At 41.9% G+C, this 20,782-nt stretch overlaps 1 protein-coding gene across 2 annotated transcripts in view; it reads left to right on the top strand.

The window, feature by feature from the left end:
- The window catches only part of ATXN7L1 (ataxin 7 like 1), a 121,710-nt gene that overhangs the window by 31,311 nt on the left and 69,617 nt on the right, over nucleotides 1-20,782 (top strand). The window contains exons 1-2 of one of the 2 annotated variants that reach the window (XM_068276268.1): nucleotides 7,104-7,140; nucleotides 14,190-14,294. In XM_068276268.1, the coding sequence (XP_068132369.1) occupies nucleotides 14,192-14,294 (103 nt within the window). In that variant the 5' untranslated portion in view covers nucleotides 7,104-7,140; nucleotides 14,190-14,191. Of the gene's footprint in view, nucleotides 1-7,103; nucleotides 7,141-14,189; nucleotides 14,295-20,782 lie in introns of those variants that run through there. The other variant, XM_068276267.1, reaches the window with a different exon arrangement.

The following is a 20,782-nucleotide window of genomic DNA, read 5'->3' as shown; positions in this document are numbered from 1 at the left end:
ATGGACGAGCTCAGCTCGTCCAGTACCGCCAGAGGGTGCCGCTCAGGCCCTGCTGGGCCGATTTTCTTCAAATAAAGTGCAGCACACGCAGCCGGCACTTTGCCAGCTGCGTGTGCTGCCTGATCGGCGCGGCGCCGATCCGCCGCGAGCAGCGGCGATCCGCCGCGAGCAGCGGCGAAAGAGGGTCCCCCCAGCCGCCTGAGCCCTGCGCAGCCGGAACAAATAGTTCCGGCCAGCGCTAAGGGCTGGATCGGAGGCGGCTGACGTCCATGACGTCACTCCGCTCGTCGCCATGGCGACGAAGTAAGCAAAACACGGACGGCCGCTCATTGCGGCCTTCCGTGTTACTTTTGGCCGCCGGAGGCGATCAGAAGAACGCCTCCGGAGCGCCATCTAGTGGGCTTTCATGCAGCCAACTTTCAGTTGGCTGCATGAAATAGTTTTTTTTTAATTTAAAAAAAACCCTCATGCAGCCGCCCTGGCGATCTTAATAGAACGCCAGGGTGGTTAAGCAAAAGTTTAGAAGTGAATAATCTCAATACTTGTAAATGACAAATAGACCATTTTCTTCAAAGGCTGGAGAGTATTGAAGAGCTTGAGTCATATGGAAGATCTGGATTTTGAAAAGCCGTCTGTTATTGGGTGGCAGTATTTATTATCCCTTACCTATGTTATATCCAGTTGCAGTAAGGATTACTAAAAGGTGAGGGAAATAAGTCATGCAAACGCAATCATGTGCTACATCTGCAGTACAATTTTTTTATATTTACCGGTAATAATAATTTTTATATTTAATATATCCAAGTAGCACTGTTATTTCACTTGGCTTTTAGCAGGACTTACTATTATTTAATATGACTCAGGTGAGGGCTGAAAACTTTTCCCACCTTATAGCAGTCACGTTAGACATAATTTAGTCCAAAATTGCTGACTCGCGCTCTCCACTGTTCTTCAGTGTCTTTTAGCTTCAGAGCCTCAGTCTTCAGCATGTTCAATACTGTTACAGAGATGTATTAACATCCACAGACTACATCTCCTAGCATGCCTTGCAGTGGTCCTGAGTGGGCGACTTCACCAGATCACAAACAGACTGGGTGGAGGGGGCGGAGGAGCATCCGCCCCATAGGTAAGCAATAACGATTATCCCAACCAACAGCCCACTCTGTTATGACTCTCCCTTGGCTCCCAGCACACTGCAAATCCGTATTCTGATTCCGATTTTCAATTCCGATTTTCCCTTAATACATTCAACAGAAAAACTGATCAAAAAATGCAGCATGCAGTAAAGATTAAAAATCTGAATCGGAGGTAAAAACCGATTAAAAATCGGAATCGGAAATGCATGCAGTGTGCAAGAGGCCTTATGGAGAGGTTGATTATATATATTTTTGTGGGCAGCACGGTGGCGTAGTGGTTAGCGCTCTTGCCTTGCAGCGCTGGGTCCCTGGTTCGAATCCCAGCCAGGGCACTATCTGCAGAGAGTTTGTATGATCTCTTCGTGTCTGCGTGGGTTTCCTCCGGGCACTCCAGTTTCCTCCCACATTCCAAAAACATACGGATAAGTTAATTGGTTCCCCCTAAAAATTGCCCCTAGACTACAGTACTACATAATATAGACATATGGCAATGGTAGGGATTAGATTGTGAGCTCCTTTGAGGGACAGTTAGTGACAAGATATATATATATATATATATATATATATATATATATATATATATATATATATATATATATATATATATATATATATATATATATATACATATATATATATACATATACATATACACTGTACAGCGCTGCGTAATATGTCGGCGCTATATAAATACTAAATAATAATAATATTTTCAATTACAGTTGCTCAGTTGCCTTTAAATGGTGTAATAGTAATTTGTTATGGAATATATTTCTGCTCTCTAGCTTGGTGGACATCAGACATGTACAAATTATTAGGCCTTTTATTGAACAAAATACTATGACAAATCATCCCTTTCTAATAATATCTGTTATTTCTTTATTTGATTTTGATTTCTGCTTTACTTGTCACTGGTCAGTATCTGTGATGTGTTGCTTCACTGTCCGTTGCTCCACAGAACCACACATACCTATGCAAATTGGCTTTATTTGAATGATAAGTAGGCTAAATACATGTAAATGAAATGCATACATCTGCACTCAGAGGCCTGGTGTGCTTGTGACTCTCTCCAGGCTGAAGTGCTTGTGCCTTGCTTGCAGCATTAATAACACCTGCACAATTGGCTAAGACAGCTCTGCTAAGAAGGAGCTCCTTGTGTTGACTTCTAATAGACAGAATGCCTCAGTGCTTGTGACCTCCTCTAGTGTTCCTCTTGAATCAAGGCAATTTAATAAAAAGTGATGGCAAAGAGTAAAGCTCCATTCACAGAATATGTGGCTTATCATGTGTTTCCATATATACTAGTCGTATGGTAATACAGCACCCATGTTAATCAATGGGTTTGTTCTCATTTGCAGTTTTCTATTTGCAGAAACAGACTTGCAACTTACTGCTTTTTTTGTTTTGTTTTTTTGTGATTTTTGTGATTTGCACATGATTTGCATATTTGTTTCATATTCACCTGTCTTTTCAAAACACGCAAAAACTTGGTACATTTAACATGGTGGAAGTCTGAACATAGAGGAGACTGTGTATTTGATGTAAACACAAACTTTGCTATATTTAGTTGAGTGTCCTGGGAGCCATTTCTTAGACCATTGGTCACATCAACGCATGTCTTGTAGATAAGTAATCATTCTATCTTGAGATCCCACATAGTAATTTTTTTCATACATGTTCTTTTCCCACAAATAGGTTCCACTGAGGTTGTAGCTGAGAATGAAACCAGAACCTGCTCCAAACTGTAGATATTACTTCTTAACCCCGGACACGACCAAACTGCTCATCCATGCCCTCATCATCTCCCGCCTTGATTACTGTAACTCCCTCCTTTCTGGCCTCCCCCTGAAACGCACTGCCCCCCTTCAAACAGTGATGAACGCGGCTGCAAGACTCATCCATTCTTCGCACCGCTCTGCATCCACATCTCCCCTTTGTGAATCCCTGCACTGACTCCCTATCCGTTTCAGGATAAGTTTCAAGATTCTATGCCTGGCGTATAAATCTGTGCACAAAACCTGCCCTACCTACATCTCGGAGCTTGTTCACAAGTATACACCAGGTCGCCCCCTCCGTTCCTCCAACGACCTTCGCCTCACCACCCCACGCATTTCACACTCCCATGCCCACCTGCAGGATTTCTCAAGAGCTGCCCCCACCCTCTGGAATGCCCTTCCACCACCCATCAGACTTGCTCCCTCTTTCAACACATTCAAGCAAGCCCTCAAAACCCACCTCTTTATGATGGCCTACCCACCTCCTACCACACAGTAACTCTCTAAGGAATATTTAACAGCCCCCCTAGTGTTTCCACCCCTCCCTTTAGATTGTAAGCCTCTGACAGGGTCCTTCACTCCCTAGTGTAATCTACAGGATCATGTACTCCTGTCCTATGACAGCCTGTACTTGTATTACTGGGCCTACCTAACCAGCCCATATTGCATGATCATGCATTTTGTACAATTTGTATGTATAACTTTGTTCTATGTGTATAACCCTATGTATGTCATCCTTGTATCATTGTATATATTTATTGTCCAGCGCTGCATAATATGTTGGCGCTTTATAAATACAATAAATAATAATAATAATAATTACTGGGTGAACACCAACAGTGACAAACATTGGCCCTGATTCAGTTAACATATTGTTATATAAGCTATAAAATGTTTTAAAACCCTGGCAAATGAAAAAAAGTACAACAAAGTAGGTGAGGAATCTATCACATGGACTGCTGATAGGCTTTGTGTTCACCATCTGTCAGCTCCTCTCAAGGAAATGTTTGGCCTGCAAGCTCTTGACCCTTGCATATACATTTGAGCGGGCAGCAGCCACCTACCAGACATGACATACAGTGATTTCAGATACTGACACGTGGTTACAAATACTTGCATCTGGTTGTATTAAATAGCAATGGGATGGAACGCTTTATGCAACAGATCAGCCCCTGTACTGAATGGCAAGTGCACAGTTAATCCATGCATGGCCTATGAGAAGTAATATGGCACTTACGTAAATTTAAAACAAACTAATTTAAGTACTTTTATTTTCTTGGTTGGGAGATGACAATTTATGTAAGCACGTTTAAGCACAATAAACTGTATCTATCCTTCTACTCTTAAAAATGACTTTTGTTTTTTTAGCATACCACAGTTTCATTTTCTCTATAAAAAATTAAAAAGTAGGTTTAAAATTGTATTGTCTCAGCTATAGGGGACAGTTTTCATACAGTTTTTCAGGTGTCCCAGAGCTAAAATATATTAGCTATTAACTTTTGTATCCCCTGCACTCAGAAGCTGTTCTTTGCCAGGAAGGAGTTTTATGGCTGTTGTTCTTTATCAGTGAGGGAAAGTGCAAACCTGAAGTAAAGAAACTCACTTCAGTTTTTATACATATCTATGTAGAGGTGAGGCTCTAGATATCCTACAACCTTTCTGATCCTCTGTCCATTTGGTCGTTCCTGCGCCATCCCCCATTGAAGTTATTCAACCTGCTAAGTCAGCTGTTGAGCTCCTTGGGCAGCCTTCGCAAGTACTTGCGTCCCTGAGTAGTTCAGAAGATGATCACATCTGTATTGTGCATGCGCGAGTTCAGAGAACAGGTGAAAATTGATTGAATTATACATTGAGAGAACCTTTTTTTCTGCCACCATTACTCCCATTGATAAGTTCCCTGGCCAGTCCCAATGTCAGTAAGACCTCGCAGGTACCCGTCCCTGTACTGCACACAGCGGAGTATACCACTCTCTTCTCCTTCCACTCCTTCCCCTTGTGCCTCGGTGCTACTGGTTCCTCACCCTCCTCATCCCCATGTAGAGTATGTAGCAGAGTGTGCTGTAGATGGATTACTGGTTCCATCTGACAGCTTTCCTGAAAACAATGATGGGTAGCATTGTGTTGGCACTTGGAAAAAGTAGTTATTTACTATCAAAAATCTACTACCCTGCAGGTCTGTATCGGGTGTTCCAGATTTACAAAAATATTGGAATGCCTTCCTTTACACACATGGTCTTTAATGTCATCCCATAGACTACAATGTAGAGTTGTTCTCGCCATTTGCAGCTATAACCGCTTTAAATAAGGCTTTCAACAAGGTTTAGGAATGTGTTTATGGGAATTTTGTTTACCATACAACAAGTTGTACTTTTAGCACAATGCAGTCAGGCAGATACTGTTCTCTACCAAATCCAGACTCGTCCATTCCACTGCAGACCAAGACGTGTGAGTCGTCACTCCAGAGAGCACATTTCAACTACTCTAAAGTCCAGTGATGGCGTGTTTTACACCACTGCATACAATGCTTTGCATTGCACCTAGTGATTTAAGGCTTAAATGCAACTGCTCATCCATAGACTGATTCCATGAAGCTCTCTATGCATTGTTCTTGAGCTAATCTAAAGGCCATATGAAGTTTGAACGTCAGTAGCTGTTGTCTTTGCAGAAGGTTGGTGACTTCTGCACAATGTATGCTTCAGCATGTGTTGACTTTGTTCTGCGATTTTACATGGTCTACCACTTCATGGTTGACTTGCTGTTGTCCCAATTGCTTCCACTTTGTTATAACCGCTAACAGCTGACCGTGGAGTATTCAGTCGCAAGAACATTTTCACAAATGGACTTGCTGAGGTTGCATTCTGTGATGATGCAGGTTACATCTTGTCATGGTGCCATGCTAGAATACACTGAGCTCCTGAGCGGGACCCATTCTTAGGTTATCTAAAACAATGACGAATATTTTAGTATCTCCAGGGTTGATGGAAGCAGCACTCAAATATCAATGTATTGGAGTGTGCAGCACATCGGACCTATGTACCTACAGGATAAGAACAGGATCAGGACGCTCAATATCCACAATGGATCCCACACTGCTCAATAAAAATCCCTTGCTTGTGTAATATTTAAAATATTATAAACATATTGAAAAGGCTGGAGAGTGTCTAGGACAATTTCAATTGCATGTTTCAAGTGTGTACAGCAATCTCTCCAAAAGCTCATTAGTGATTTGAACACTCTGGAATTGTAATTGATATCTACCTCCACAGGTGTCAGCAGCTCATTTCAACTTCAATTACCCCTTTCTCTCCCCACAATGCAAAGCATGTTGCTTGGCTAGGAGCTGAACAGTGTGTTTTATGGGGATTGTTCCAAAACTGCTGTCTAGAAAGGTTTGAAGTGGGTTGTAATGGAAACCTGAAATGCCATAAAAGAGAAAGAGTTTAACTTGCCTGGGGCTTCTACCAGCCCCCTGCAGACATCCTGCGCCCGCACCTGGGCAAAACGATCTTCCGGCTGCAGGGGGGTGGCAGAAGCCCCAGGTGAGTGAAACTCTTTCTTTTTTATGGCATTACAGGTGTCCTTTTAGGTTTTACAGCACAGTGACTGACTCAGAATTAACATACAAGTCGGATGAATATCACATGTGATTGTAACATATGTATTTGTGTGATTGTACCTGTTGTGTTGTAACAGGTCTGGCAGAGGAAGAGGGGTGAAGATGTTGTCCTAAAGGTAGCAAATGATCTTGGATGACTTGCACAAATTGTAGTGCAATGAAAAGTTGTAGGAGTAGCAGTGCCCTTAATACTGTATAACCATCATGCAAGTTATTTTTATAATGCTCTGCATAGGGAATCTGTTGGCTACATGTTGGTAGGACAACTGACAATCAGTACCTACCATCAACCTGGTGCAAACTGCCTGCAACTCGCATTTCTAGGACACCCATATAAAGACTTTTCAAGACAAGGCATCTTAAAGGGGCACACCATTTAAAGTGCGCATATGCGTTTTTGTCATTACGTGCCAAGTTACAGCACCATTTTTTTTAATAAGTCTATAAAATAGCTCCCTGTCCTTTGACAGCCAGCTGGGTTCCCATCATTTGCAGTGTTTGCTGGATAGAGGAGGTTGTTTGAGGGGCTTTGATAGAAAGCTAGCATAGGAAGTCCTTGGAGATTTCCAGGTACCTGAGAAGTCATCTGCAAACTATGAATGACATTGCACAGGTTGTATTTTTTAAGAGAAAACTTGTATTTATTTTACCATCTGTTTTATCACTGCTTAGTGGCTGTATTGAATGACCCAGTGTATGGTCAGAGAATAGTATATCACTTTCTGTTTGTGAGAAACATCAGACTTTCTGCAACTCCCAGGTTACTGTTATAAGCTTCAATATTTTCTGAGCTCATATGGTTTCTGAGAGACCATGTTGTTTCATGGGATTGTATTCTTGTTCATGAGTATTAATAGGTCACCATGTTCAGCTGCACTGCTGTGAACCAATTGAAAGCAATAATGTCATTGTGACCACAGCTGGCTTGCCAAGCATTTATTAAATGTAATGTCAGGTGTGTCCCTCATACAGCGGTTTTATGTATGTGATTGTGCTGAGCAGCTTGCCAATAATGTACAGTATATAAATCATATATATATATATATATATATATATATATATATATATATATATATATATATATATATATATATATATATATATAATTGCTTATGTACCATAAGGCACTGTCATATAATTCCCATGCATGTGTAAAATTAAAACACATTAGTCCCTTTAGCCACAAAGCAGTATATGTTTTTACTCTTTCCAACTTTTATTAACATTATTTGGATAGTACCCATTTTTCTTACTTGATTGGCAGTATTGGACTTCCCAGAGTGCCTATACTTGTCAGTTACACTAATGATTGTAAAATGATCAAATATGATGGGTGTCAGACCCAGGGCTGTGGAGTCGGAGTCGGAGCCGTGGAGTCGGAGTCGTGGAGTCGGGCAATTTTGGGTGCCTGGAGTCGGAGTCGGAGTCGGGAAAAAATGCACCGACTCCGACTCCGACTCCTAATGAATTTGTAACTAATTAAAATAGAAAATATGATAAAATGTTCTATTTCTCAGATAATAGTCATTAAAAATAATGTATATATACAGTATATATACAGTAATAGCTGTGCTTAGTATACAAAAATGAAATAAACCAATCAAAATTAGTTACTTGTGCTGCTTCAATAAAGCAGTCCACGTATTTTTAAGGTCAGATATACATATCTGATTGTGACTGTATATATGATGTGTACACAGGAATCTCTTATATATACTAAATAACATCTATGCTGTAAGAATAAAGCCTGATGTGTAGCTATGTCACTAATAGAGATGGTCAACAAGATGGAAATAATTCTGCATTGATGCTGATTTATGCAAATGTATGCACTCCCTTTGCTGATGAAATAAAATAATTTGATATGTTATTAAAATTTGGTTTGGTGACTACAAATTAAAGGGTAACTGAGACGGATGAAAAGTAAAGTTTTATACATACCTGGGGCTTCCTCCAGCCCCCTTCAGGCTAATCAGTCCCTCACTGTCCTCCACCACCCGGATCTTCTGCTATGAGTCCCGGTAATTCAGTCAGTCAGCGGCTCCCACAGCCAGGAACATTCTGCACCTGCGCAATAGTGCTGCACAGGTGTAATATGCTCCTGGCGGCGGAGTGTGTGCATGCGCACTACGCCTGACTGGCTCAAGTACCTGGACTCATAGCAGAAGATCCAGGTGGTGGAGGAGGACAACGAGGGACTGATTAGCCTGAAGGGGGCTGGAGGTTACCCCAGGTATGTATAAAACTTTAATTTCATCTGTCTCAGGTTTACTTTGTTACACAGTAGTACTATACTCTACATATGCACTCCCCACAGAGCTGCAGGGAATCCACTGAAAATGCTGTGCACATTGAACACAGAGGTGTTGTCTGTTTACAATCTCCTCATTCCCCTGCAGAGTACCTGCACATCATTCTTACATGTACCCACACTTACATTGCCTAGGGCCTGATAGATGTTCTTTGTTCCGGTTTGTACCTTTTACAAGTACTCTTACCAAGGACTAGTTTTAGTCTAAAGGGAATAAATATAGTAGTCTACATATCCTTCTCACTTCAGTTGTCTTGTAAAATTCCTAAGCGTTGGCAGTTATGAGACGAATTTCATGTTACATACTTTTAATCAACAAAATTGTAATATGCAAATTAGAGGAGTCGGAGTCGTGGAGTCGGAGTCGGAGTCGGTGGAATCCTAAACTGAGGAGTCGGAGTCGGTGGATTTTTGGACCGACTCCACAGCCCTGGTCAGACCTGACGCTGAGAATGGGGTCTGGCCTGCATGTTTGTTCATATACATCCATTCCTTTTAAGCTAAAGAAGACTACCTTCTGGCTTTAAATGTGGAAGTGTACACCAATAGAACACACTGGAATGCAGGTGGAAGCCAGGTGAGTTAACCGTGCATTTCCCGCTCTCGCCTACTACCACACTCTGCATTGGACACACTTTTCGCGAGAGCGTTCTCGCTTATCCCTAATTAGCACTTGTAATGTTTAATATTTAATAAAAAAAAAATCAGGCTCTACTTTAAAGTTTTGAATCAAAGGAATATTTTAAATACACAAAAACAAAAATTAGGAAAATGATGAGATCTGTTTTTAGCGTCACACTTGAGCAAAACCTTTATAGCCAATCACTGCAAACAAGTGATTGTTGTAGCTCTCGGTGAGAGTTCTGCACCTTTCAATAGTAGTTTGGTCCAATGATCCTTTTTTACCTGCTCCAGCTGTCTAAAGTTTAAAGCGTTCCTTCTCTACGCTGCTTCTTTTAGTTCTTTTGATAGGATTCAAATCAGAACTCATAAAAGGCTGCTTCAGAATAGTGCAGTGTTTTTTTGTTGCCATTCTTGGGTATATTGGAGGATCCATGCCTGCAACTGAGAGTTTTTTTTAGACTAAGTTGTACATTTTGTTCCAGAATGTCTTGGTAGTCTTGAAATCTCGTCTTTCTCTTCACATATTTAAGGCACCCTGTGCTAGAGGCAGCAAAGTAGTTCAAAACCATAATTGACCTACTTCCAAATTTCTCAACAGGTATGGTCCTTTTTTCCTTAACACCTTTTTTTTTCCCGACATAGAGCTGATGTCACTTGTCCAAAATTTCCAGTTTTGTCTTGTCTGTCCAAAGGACATTCTCCCAGAAGGATTATGACTTGCTAGAGTCCTCCTGGATGGTGTGATCAGATACTCATGGAACATGACCATGAAGTTCAGCTGGTATTTCTTTGGAAGTTGTACTTGAGTTTTGTCAATCCTTCTTACTATGCTTCTGCCCATTCTGAGGTATGATATTCCTCTTGTGGCGGTATCCAGGGAGTTTGGCCACAAACACATGGACCTTAAACCAAAACAGTGTAACTACTTTTCTTCATTTTAACCTTTTCCATACCAAATTGCTCTGGCTTCTTTCAGACCAGATCCATCCTTTCCCTTTTAAATCATGTTACTGCTGTGATTGGTTCACAGCAATCATGGGATCAGGAGAGACTGAGATACGGAAGCCCTGCTGTTAGCGTGACAGCAAAGCGAGCAAGTGCAGTAACATGGACAGTGGTGGGAATGGCTAGAGCAAGAGGACTGTGTGGCATGATTGAAATTTACGCTCTGGCAGGAATAAGCAGCCATAAATGGCATAGATTTGTTATCAAATCTGGAACCAGTTAAATAGGCTGAATGGCTTAATGCTGGATTTAGGATATGTGTGACACTAATTAAACAAAACCGTTTCATAAACCACTCTAAACCAATTTTTTTTAATCTTTTCTATGGGTACCAACAAATATGGCCAGGACACTTCAGAATATCTTTGTAGGGCATGCAGTCCTGTTTCTCTTTACACAATTTCTCTGCTTTACTCAGTGACATCAATGGCCTGCTGGTATGCATGGGACAGTTGCTTTACATTTAATCACCATTTTTGGTAGACATAAATCACTTTATCAGTGATCTGTATGAGGTACCAACAAAGCTGCCCATGGCTGTAGCTTTAAATTACCATAACATTTATAGGTCTGTAGGAACCCAGGTTAAATTCCTGGAGTCAGGACAGTTTCTAGGCTAAATTGCACCAAGGGCAGGGGTGTAAAAATTGCACCCCCCCCCTTCCCGAGGACTGGTAAACCTATACTACAACCCCAGTGTAGGTAGTCAGGTATGGGTGCCCCAGTATAGATTGCCAGGCATAGGTGCCCCCAGTATAGGTAACCAGGCATAGTTTCTCCCAGTATAGATAGCCAGCTATAGGTGCCCCCCCAGTATCGATAACCAGGCATAGGTGCTCCCAGTATAGATAGCCAGACATAGGTGCCCTCGGTATAGGTAGCCAGACCTAGATGCCCCTAGTATAGGTAGCCAGACATGGGGGCCGCTAGTATAGATAGCCAGACATGGGTGCCCCCAGTATAGGTAGCCAGCTATAGGTGCCCCCAGTATAGGTAGCCAGCTATAGGTGCCCCCCAGTGTAGATAACCAGGCATAGGTGCTCCCAGTATACGAGATAGCCAGACATAGGTGCCCTCAGTATAGGTAGCCAGACATGGGTGCCCTCAGTATAGGTAGCCAGACATAGGTGCCCTCGGTATAGGTAGCCAGCCATGGGGGCCCCTGGTATAGGTAGCCAGGCATGGGGGCCCCTGGTATAGGTAGCCAGGCATGGGTGCCCCCAGTATAGGTAGCCAGGCATGGGTGCCCCCAGTATAGGTAGCCAGGCATGGGTGCCCCCAGTATAGGTAGCCAGGCATGGGTGCCCCCAGTATAGGTAGCCAGGCATGGGTGCCCCCAGTATAGGTAGCCAGGCATGGGTGCCCCCAGTATAGGTAGCCAGGCATGGGTGCCCCCAGTATAGGTAGCCAGGCATGGGTGCCCCCAGTATAGGTAGCCAGGCATGGGTGCCCCCAGTATAGGTAGCCAGGCATGGGTGCCCCCAGTATAGGTAGCCAGGCATGGGTGCCCCCAGTATAGGTAGCCAGGCATGGGTGCCCCCAGTATAGGTAGCCAGGCATGGGTGCCCCCAGTATAGGTAGCCAGGCATGGGTGCCCCCAGTATAGGTAGCCAGGCATGGGTGCCCCCAGTATAGGTAGCCAGGCATGGGTGCCCCCAGTATAGGTAGCCAGGCATGGGTGCCCCCAGTATAGGTAGCCAGGCATGGGTGCCCCCAGTATAGGTAGCTAGGCATGGGTGCCCACAGTATAGGTAGCCAGCACAGGTGCCCCCAGTATAGGTCTCCACCTCATAGGTGCCTCCAGTATAGATAGCCAGGCATAGGTGTCTGCAGTATAGGTAGCCAAACATAGGTGCCTCCAGTATAGGTAGCAAGCTGTATGTGCCCCCAGTATAGATTAGGTTAGCTAGGCATAGGTGCACCCATTTAAGTGAGTGGGAGAGGCACGCCACACTGAGACTCAGCCATTGGTAGGGGGGGCAACTTCTCCCTCTTTCTCCCTGGTGCAACACCCCACCCCGTGCTCCCCCCTCCACTGCAGAGTGAGCGCAGCGGGAAGCCGTGTTGAAGAAGCAAGTCACCTCCTTCCTAGCTCCAAGCGATGTTCTCTTGAGCTTGGCTCCTCTACCTGCAGTGCCTGTTACTCTCTCTACTTCCTGCTAATCTGGAAGTAGAGAGAGTAAGCTAAGCGGTGCTGCAGGCAGAGGAGTCTGGCCTCAAGTTGAGCATTGCTTGGAGCCAGGAAAGAGGGGAGTTTCTTCTTCTATGAGGCTTCCCACTCACTCTGCAGCGGACGGGTGGGGGAGAACAGAAGGGGGCCCCAAGGAGAGGGAGGGAGAAGTCGGCCTACCTTCACCGTGGCTGAGTCCCAGTGTGGCCGCAGCTCCCCCCTCCATCACTGTGCCCTCCTCTTTCACTGCGCTCTGGGCGAATACCCAATGAAAGATCATTTTTTTCTCCACCAGGTACCAGTTATATAATATCATGAGGATCAATAACTGTGGTTTTTAGCTTGGCTTGTTGTGGTGAGATTTCCTGAGTAAAATATTGATGTAGTAGCTGTGGCTGAAGAGAGCCTCTTATTAAAACTGAAGGGTGCTTCCATGAGGCACTAAGCTGAGTGTCATCCTCTCCTGGCCACTCTAGACAAGAGAAAATTGATGTGCCTGATTTTATTTATTCATTTTTATTTTAGAATATATTCAACATGGTCCGTATACTGACAAATTAGCTGTAGTCAGGAGTAAAAAAAATTATTCTAATCTTCAATACAAAACAGTCAGAAGATAGTAAATTATAGTTTGAAATGAAGCATATAGTAGTAGTAACAGACTGCAGTGTATATCAGAAAATATCAATTTTCAGACATGAAACTGCATGAAATTAGCATATAATTTGCATGAACTTGAACCTGGTAGGGGCTGGCGCCGGCTGATCCTGTCTTCTGCAGCAGGAGTGCTCTGCACCCGCTAAACTGCTTGTGTAGAGCATGAATGTTATGTTACACATAGATTTCTTTCTTTGAACCTCATCTTTTAGAGGTGATTTTATAAAGACATAAGTATAATTTGTATTGAAAAAACACACCCTATGTCTATTCAGGTCTGTTCAGGTTTTTTTTTTTCTGTTGAACATTTATAGTTTAGGACCAATGAAACCTGGAGCCAATTTTGCCATTTTTATAGAGCGTGGAAGGGGTAGAACCATTTTCAGTTTGATATTGCTCTTAGTGCCCCCCATTAAAGAGATTTACTCTCACTACCTGTTTCGGCACTTATGAGAAGGACAAGTAGTGAGTAAAATGTCCCCAGTGGACACAGCAGTAGAAACATGTTGGGAATTCTATCTTCTACTCTAGGAGCATGTTTTTATGGATATTAATGCCTATATGGAGGAGATATTCTTTCACCATCTGTCCTCAGCAATACCCATAAGTGCAACAGAAAATATGAAAATAATTACTCACTGTGGACCCTGATGGCAATAAAACCCTAGTGATGGTTCTATTCCTTACTCTACCCAAAGCTCTAAATAAAGTTTGGGGTTTAGATATGCATTAAAGTATCATATTCAAAATGTGAATGTTTTGAAAAAGGAGAGGACATTATGATTGTTGATACACAGCTAAAGACAGTAATTAAAATGCATAAACGGCAATGGGACAGATTTGAAGGCCTTGGTGTAAATGCTGCTAACATTATGTATGTGTGTTTATTTTCCAGACATGCACTTATTTGGACATTACCCAGCTCATGATGACTTCTTTCTAGTGGTCTGTAATGTCTGCAATCAGGTAGTGAAGCCCCAAGTATTCCAGTCACATTGTGGTAAGTGAATAAACTGATATTTGCAATCCTATTGTATGATTCCCTTTTCATAAGTACAGCTCTATGAAATATGTTAATGCTATGTAAATAATAAGAAAATGCTATGAATGTAGAGTAAGTTGGAGGGTAAGCTGGTTCACCTACCAGTATGATTTTGAGGAGGTGAACTTGAAATGCTTGACCTTGCTAACTCTTTAGAAGAAAACAGTTTAAGGGCCCTTTTCCACCAGCGCGTTTGCGCTGGCTGAATCGCAAACTCGCAAACCGCTAGCGATTTTACAATCGCTACGGTTTGCTTTTTAACATAGGAATCACGGTAGGTCATTTCCACTACCGCGATTCGTTTTTTACCCGAACGCGAACGCGCGGCGGAGCGATATTTGCTGCGATTTTGCTATGCAGTGCATAGCATAGCAAAATCGCGGCCGCAAAACGTCGGGGAATCGCCGGTTTTGCGATTCAGCAATCGCTAGCGTTCAGCGTGAACGCTAGCGACTGCAGGTGGAAAAGGGCCCTGACTCTGTTGTATTTGTGGTCCTATGTGCTAGGATTAAGGGTAGATGGCCATTGTGGCTACCACGTTGGTTGACATATGCTTTTTTCACATCTGGATCACAATATGTATAGATCAGCAGGTGAAAGGTTGTTGCAGTTGATACTGTATTGCACTAGGCAACTTGATTGACTAATACATAATTTCATTATTAGATGATGTGATCAACACCTCATTTACAGGTAAGCCACTGATAGGTCATCTGACAGAAAAGGAATCTTTAATGATAGAAAAATGCACAATACAATACTAATGGCTACATTGATTAGCCATCCAACGTATATTTGGAGAATCTGGCGTATTATGTCAGTTTGCTGGTCCCGTGTCCTAGCTCATTTTTTTGGAGCTTAATGTAGGGGGATATGCCTTTTAGTTTTAATAAAAGGTTTATAAAAATGTAGTACTGTAGTAAAGTACTGGCCTTTAACACACATGAAGGCAGAATCCTTTTGCCCAAGCTAAATAATTTAACACGCCAGAAAAATTGGTATTCACCTCAAAATTGCAAGCCATAAAAAATGTAAAATCTCCAGTTCAAAAAGCCCTTGATAGCGGAGGAATGTCTAAGCTTATATAATAATTTCACTCACACCAACTGTAACTGAACTGGACCTCATGCGTGTTTCCACCCGGAAATGATACAGAAGTCACTTTTGTTCTAAAGGAAATCTGACATTTAGAGTCTTTACAAAACAGCAGTGTGAGAAGAGTATGTGTGTAATTGGATTACATTTTTTGGGTTATGCATTTCCATCAAAAAGAAGGAAACTGAGCAGGATATTAAAATGAAATGTTGCTGCATCCATTCCGTCCATTATGAAATGCACAGAAAATAATGGAGAAATGCAGAAGTATCAAATGTCTGTAGACTTACTTTTGGTGCCACTCATGGTAACTTGAGGACATTCACGTGTTTCATTCTTACCTAGGACATTGACAAAGTTCACTGTGAACCATGTATTTCATCATTGTATGGTTTACAAAATGTGCAAAGGTTTAAGATTGTACAGCTATACAGAACCAAAGGTTTAGTGCAGGTTGTTGCTATTAACGGTAATAGGGATCAAATGAGTGAATGTATCTCCATTGTACCAGATGCCAGCATGGTATAGGAAAATTAGATCTGCAGTTACTGCTTTTCCCACCAGGTGTCTCCTTCTGATTAGTTTTAAATATGCTTATTTTTAAACTAATCAAAAACATTTACCTTCATTTATGAGCTGTATAATACATTTTTGATACACCTTTATATCTGTAAGCCCAATGGTTATTGAACCTGGAGCTATAGTGTGTTTAACCACTTAAGGACTGCAGTCATAAAACCCCTTAAGGACCAGAGCCTTTTTTTCCATTCAGACCACTGCAGCTTTCACGGTTTATTGCTCGGTCATACAACCTACCACCTAAATGAATTTTACCTCCTTTTCTTCTCTCTAATATAGCTTTCTTTTGGTGCTATTTGATTGCTCCTGCGATTTTTACTTTTTATTATATTCATCAAAAAAGACATGAATTTTGGCAAAAAAAATGATTTTTTTTAACTTTCTGTGCTGACATTTTTCAAATAAAGTAAAATTTCTGTATACATGCAGCGCGAAAAATGTGGACAAACATGTTTTGGATAAAAAAAAACCCATTCAGTGTATATTTATTGGTTTGGGTAAAAGTTATAGCGTTTACAAACTATGGTGCAAAAAGTGAATTTTCCCATTTTGAAGCATCTCCGACTTTTCTGAGCACCTGTCATGTTTCATGAGGTGCTAAAATTCCAGGATAGTATAAATATCCCCCAAATGACCCCATTTTGGAAAGAAGACATCCCAAAGTATTCACTGAGAGGCATGGTGAGTTCATAGAAGATTTTATTTTTTGTCACAAGTTAGCGGAAAATGACATTTTGTGACAAAAAAAAAGGAAAAAAAAAATTCCATTTCTTCTAACTTGCGACAAAAAAAAATGAAATCTGCCACGGACTCACTATGCTCCTCTCTGAATACCTTGAAGTGTCTACTTTCCAAAATGGGGTCATTTATGGGGTGTTTACTGTCCTGGCATTTTGGGGGGTGCTAAATTGTAAGCACCCCTGTAAAGCCTAAAGGTGCTTATTGCACTTAGGGCCCCTTAGCGCAGTTAGGCTGCAAAAAAGTGCCACACATGTGGTATCGCCGTACTCAGGAGAAGTAGTATAATGTGTTTTGGGGTGTATTTTTACACATACCCATGCTGGGTGGGAGAAATATCTCTGTAAATCACAATTTTTTGATTTTTTTACACACAATTGTCCATTTACGGAGATATTTCTCCCACCCAGCATGGGTATGTGTAAAAATACACCCCGAAACACATCATACTACTTCTCCTGAGTACGGCGATACCACATGTGTGGCACTTTTTTGCACCCCAACTGCGCTAAGGGGCCCAAAGTCCAATGAGTACCTTTAGGATTTCACAGGTCATTTCACGACATTTGGTTTCAAGACTACTCCTCACGGTTTAGGGCCCCTAAAATCCCAGGGCAGTATAGGAACCCCACAAGTGACCCCATTTTAGAAAGAAGACACCCAAAGGTTTTCCGTTAGGAGTATGGTGAGTTCATAGAAGATTTTATTTTTTTGTTGCAAGTTAGCGGAAATTGATTTTAATTGTTTTTTTTCACAAAGTGTCATTTTCCGCTAACTTGTGACAAAAAATAAAATCTTCTATGAACTCACCATACTCCTAACTGAATACCTTGGGATGTCTTCTTTCTAAAATGGGGTCACTAGTGGGGTTCCTATACTGCCCTGGGATTTTAGGGGCCCTAAACCGTGAGGAGTAGTCTTGAAACCAAATTTCGCAAAATGACCTGTGAAATCCTAAAGGTACTCATTGGACTTTGGGCCCCTTAGCGCAGTAAGGGTGCAAAAAAGTGCCACACATGAGGTATCGCCGTACTCAGGAGAAGTATTATAATTTGTTTTGCGGTGTATTTTTACACATACCCATGCTGGGTGGGAGAAATATCTCTGTAAATGGACAATTGTGTGTAAAAAAATTAAAAAATTGTGATTTACAGAGATATTTCTCCCACCCAACATGGGTATGTGTAAAAATACACCCCAAAACACATTATACTACTTCTCCTGAGTACGGCGATACCACATGTGTGGCACTTTTTTGCACCCCAACTGCGCTAAGGGGCCCAAAGTCCAATGAGTACCTTTAGGATTTCACAGGTCATTTTGCGAAATTTGGTTTCAAGACTACTCCTCACGGTTTAGGGCCCCTAAAATGCCAGGGCAGTATAGGAACCCCACAAGTGACCCCATTTTAGAAAGAAGACACCCCAAGGTATTCAGTTAGGAGTATGGTGAGTTCATAGAAGATTTTATTTTTTGTCACAAGTTAGCGGAAAATGACACTTTGTGAAAAAAAAAACAATTAAAATCAATTTCCGCTAACTTGTGACAAAAAAATAAAATCTTCTATGAACTCACCATACTCCTAACTAAATACCTTGGGATGTCTCCTTTTTAAAATGGGGTCACTTGTGGGGTTCCTATACTGCCCTGGGATTTTAGAGGCCCTAAACCGTGAGGAGTAGTCTTGAAACCAAATGTCGCAAAATGACCTGTGAAATCTTAAAGGTACTCATTGGACTTTGGGCCCCTTAGCGCAGTTAAGGTGCAAAAAAGTGCCACACATGAGGTATCCCCGTACTCAGGAGAAGTAGTATAATTTGTTTTGCGGTATATTTTTACACATACCCATGCTGGGTGGGAGAAATATCTCTGTAAATGGACAATTGTGTGTAAAAAAATTAAAAAATTGTGATTTACAGAGATATTTCTCCCACCCAACATGGGTATGTGTAAAAATACACCCCAAAACACATTATACTACTTCTCCTGAGTACGGCGATACCACATGTGTGGCACTTTTTTGCACCCCAACTGCGCTAAGGGGCCCAAAGTCCAATGAGTACCTTTAGGATTTCACAGGTCATTTTGCGAAATTTGGTTTCAAGACTACTCCTCACGGTTTAGGGCCCCTAAAATGCCAGGGCAGTATAGGAACCCCACAAGTGACCCCATTTTAGAAAGGAGACACCCCAAGGTATTTAGTTAGGAGTATGGTGAGTTCATAGAAGATTTTATTTTTTTGTCACAAGTTAGCGGAAATTGATTTTGTTTTTTTTCACACAGTGTCATTTTCCGCTAACTTGTGACAAAAAATAAAATCTTCTATGAACTCACCATACTCCTAACTGAATACCTTGGGGTGTCTTCTTTCTAAAATGGGGTCACTTGTGGGGTTCCTATACTGCCCTGGCATTTTAGGGGCCCTAAACCGTGAGGAGTAGTCTTGAAACCAAATTTCGCAAAATGACCTGTGAAATCCTAAAGGTACTCATTGGACTTTGGGCCCCTTAGCGCAGTTAGGGTGCAAAAAAGTGCCACACATGAGGTATCCCCGTACTCAGGAGAAGTATTATAATTTGTTTTGCGGTGTATTTTTACACATACCCATGCTGGGTGGGAGAAATATCTCTGTAAATCAGAATTTTTTGATTTTTTTACACATAATTGTCCACTTACAGAGCTATTTCTCCCACCCAGCATGGGTATGTGTAAAAATACACCCCAAAACACATTATACTACTTCTCCTGAGTACAGCGATACCTCATGTGTGACACTTTTTTAGCAGCCTAGTTGCGCAAAGGGGCCCAAAGTCCAATGAGCACCTTTAGGCTTTACAGGGGTGCTCACAATTTAGCAACCCCCCCACATGCCAGGACCGTGAACAAACCCCACAAATGACCCCATTTTGGAAAGAAGACACCCCAAGGTATTCCATGAGGGGCATGGTGAGTTCATAGAAAAAAATTTTTTTTGTCATAAGTAAGCGGAAAATGACATTTTGTGAAAAAAACATACAACAATTTCTGCTAACTTGTGACAAAAAATAAAATATTCTATGAACTCACCATGCACCTCACAGAATACTTTGGGGTGTCCTCTTTCCAAAATGGCATCATTCGTGGGGTCTGTCCTGGCATTTTAGGGTCTCTGCAATCATTACATGTATGGCCAGTATTAGGAGTTTCTGCTATACTCCTTATTTTGGGCATACGGGTAATGCACTCTGGGCTGAAAGGAAAAATGACAGTCAATCAATCAATCAATCAATGTGGATGAAAAAATATCTGCCAAAAAAATGTGAAAAAAAAAAGAGGGGAAGGCGTCTGCCAGGACATAGGAGCTGCCACCCAAAAACGTCCACCCACTCAGCTCGTATGCCCTGGCAAAGCCGATTAATCCATTCACACTGATCGATGTGGATGAACAAATCATTGCCAGAGTTCTTTTTTGATACAAAGTGCTTGCCAAAGCATAGGAGCTCCAACACCACCCCTCAGCTCATATGCCTCGGCAAACGTATCTTTTTTACTGCAGAGGAGAAATCTCGTCCTGCAGCGCTGCATGCACCGACTTGTGTGTAATCTGACAGACACACAATGCTTCTGTCAGGATGCACCATCAGTGCTGCAGCTGGTTGGTCGGTCGTTCGGTCCACCTGGAAGGGTAAAGGATGGAAAAAAGAGAGAAAAACACACACAAAAAAAACAAGCAAGCAGCAAAGCAATAACTTCATTAACATCAACTTTTATAAACTTTAATGAACATTTTTAACCCAAACATTAACATTGGGAACCAAACATTAACTTTTTTGCTTACCTGTTTTTTTTATTTGTTTTTTTTTTCTTACCTTTCTGAGGACAAACCTCTCGTCCCCCATGGGACAATATGCAAAGTGCAAATCGCACAGAGATGTGGCGAAGTACATTATGCACTTTGTCCCAAGTGAAAGGAGAGGTTTCTGGCAGCACTGTGTATTAGGGTCTCTGAAAACCTGATGTCTGGGTTCACACTGCATATTGGCGTATCCGGTGGG

The sequence above is a fragment of the Hyperolius riggenbachi genome, chromosome 3, assembly GCF_040937935.1.
Source record: "Hyperolius riggenbachi isolate aHypRig1 chromosome 3, aHypRig1.pri, whole genome shotgun sequence".
Classification (NCBI taxonomy): Eukaryota; Metazoa; Chordata; class Amphibia; order Anura; family Hyperoliidae; genus Hyperolius; species Hyperolius riggenbachi.
Note: the sequence above shows the minus strand (reverse complement) of the source record. Positions and strands in the feature narration are given on the sequence as shown.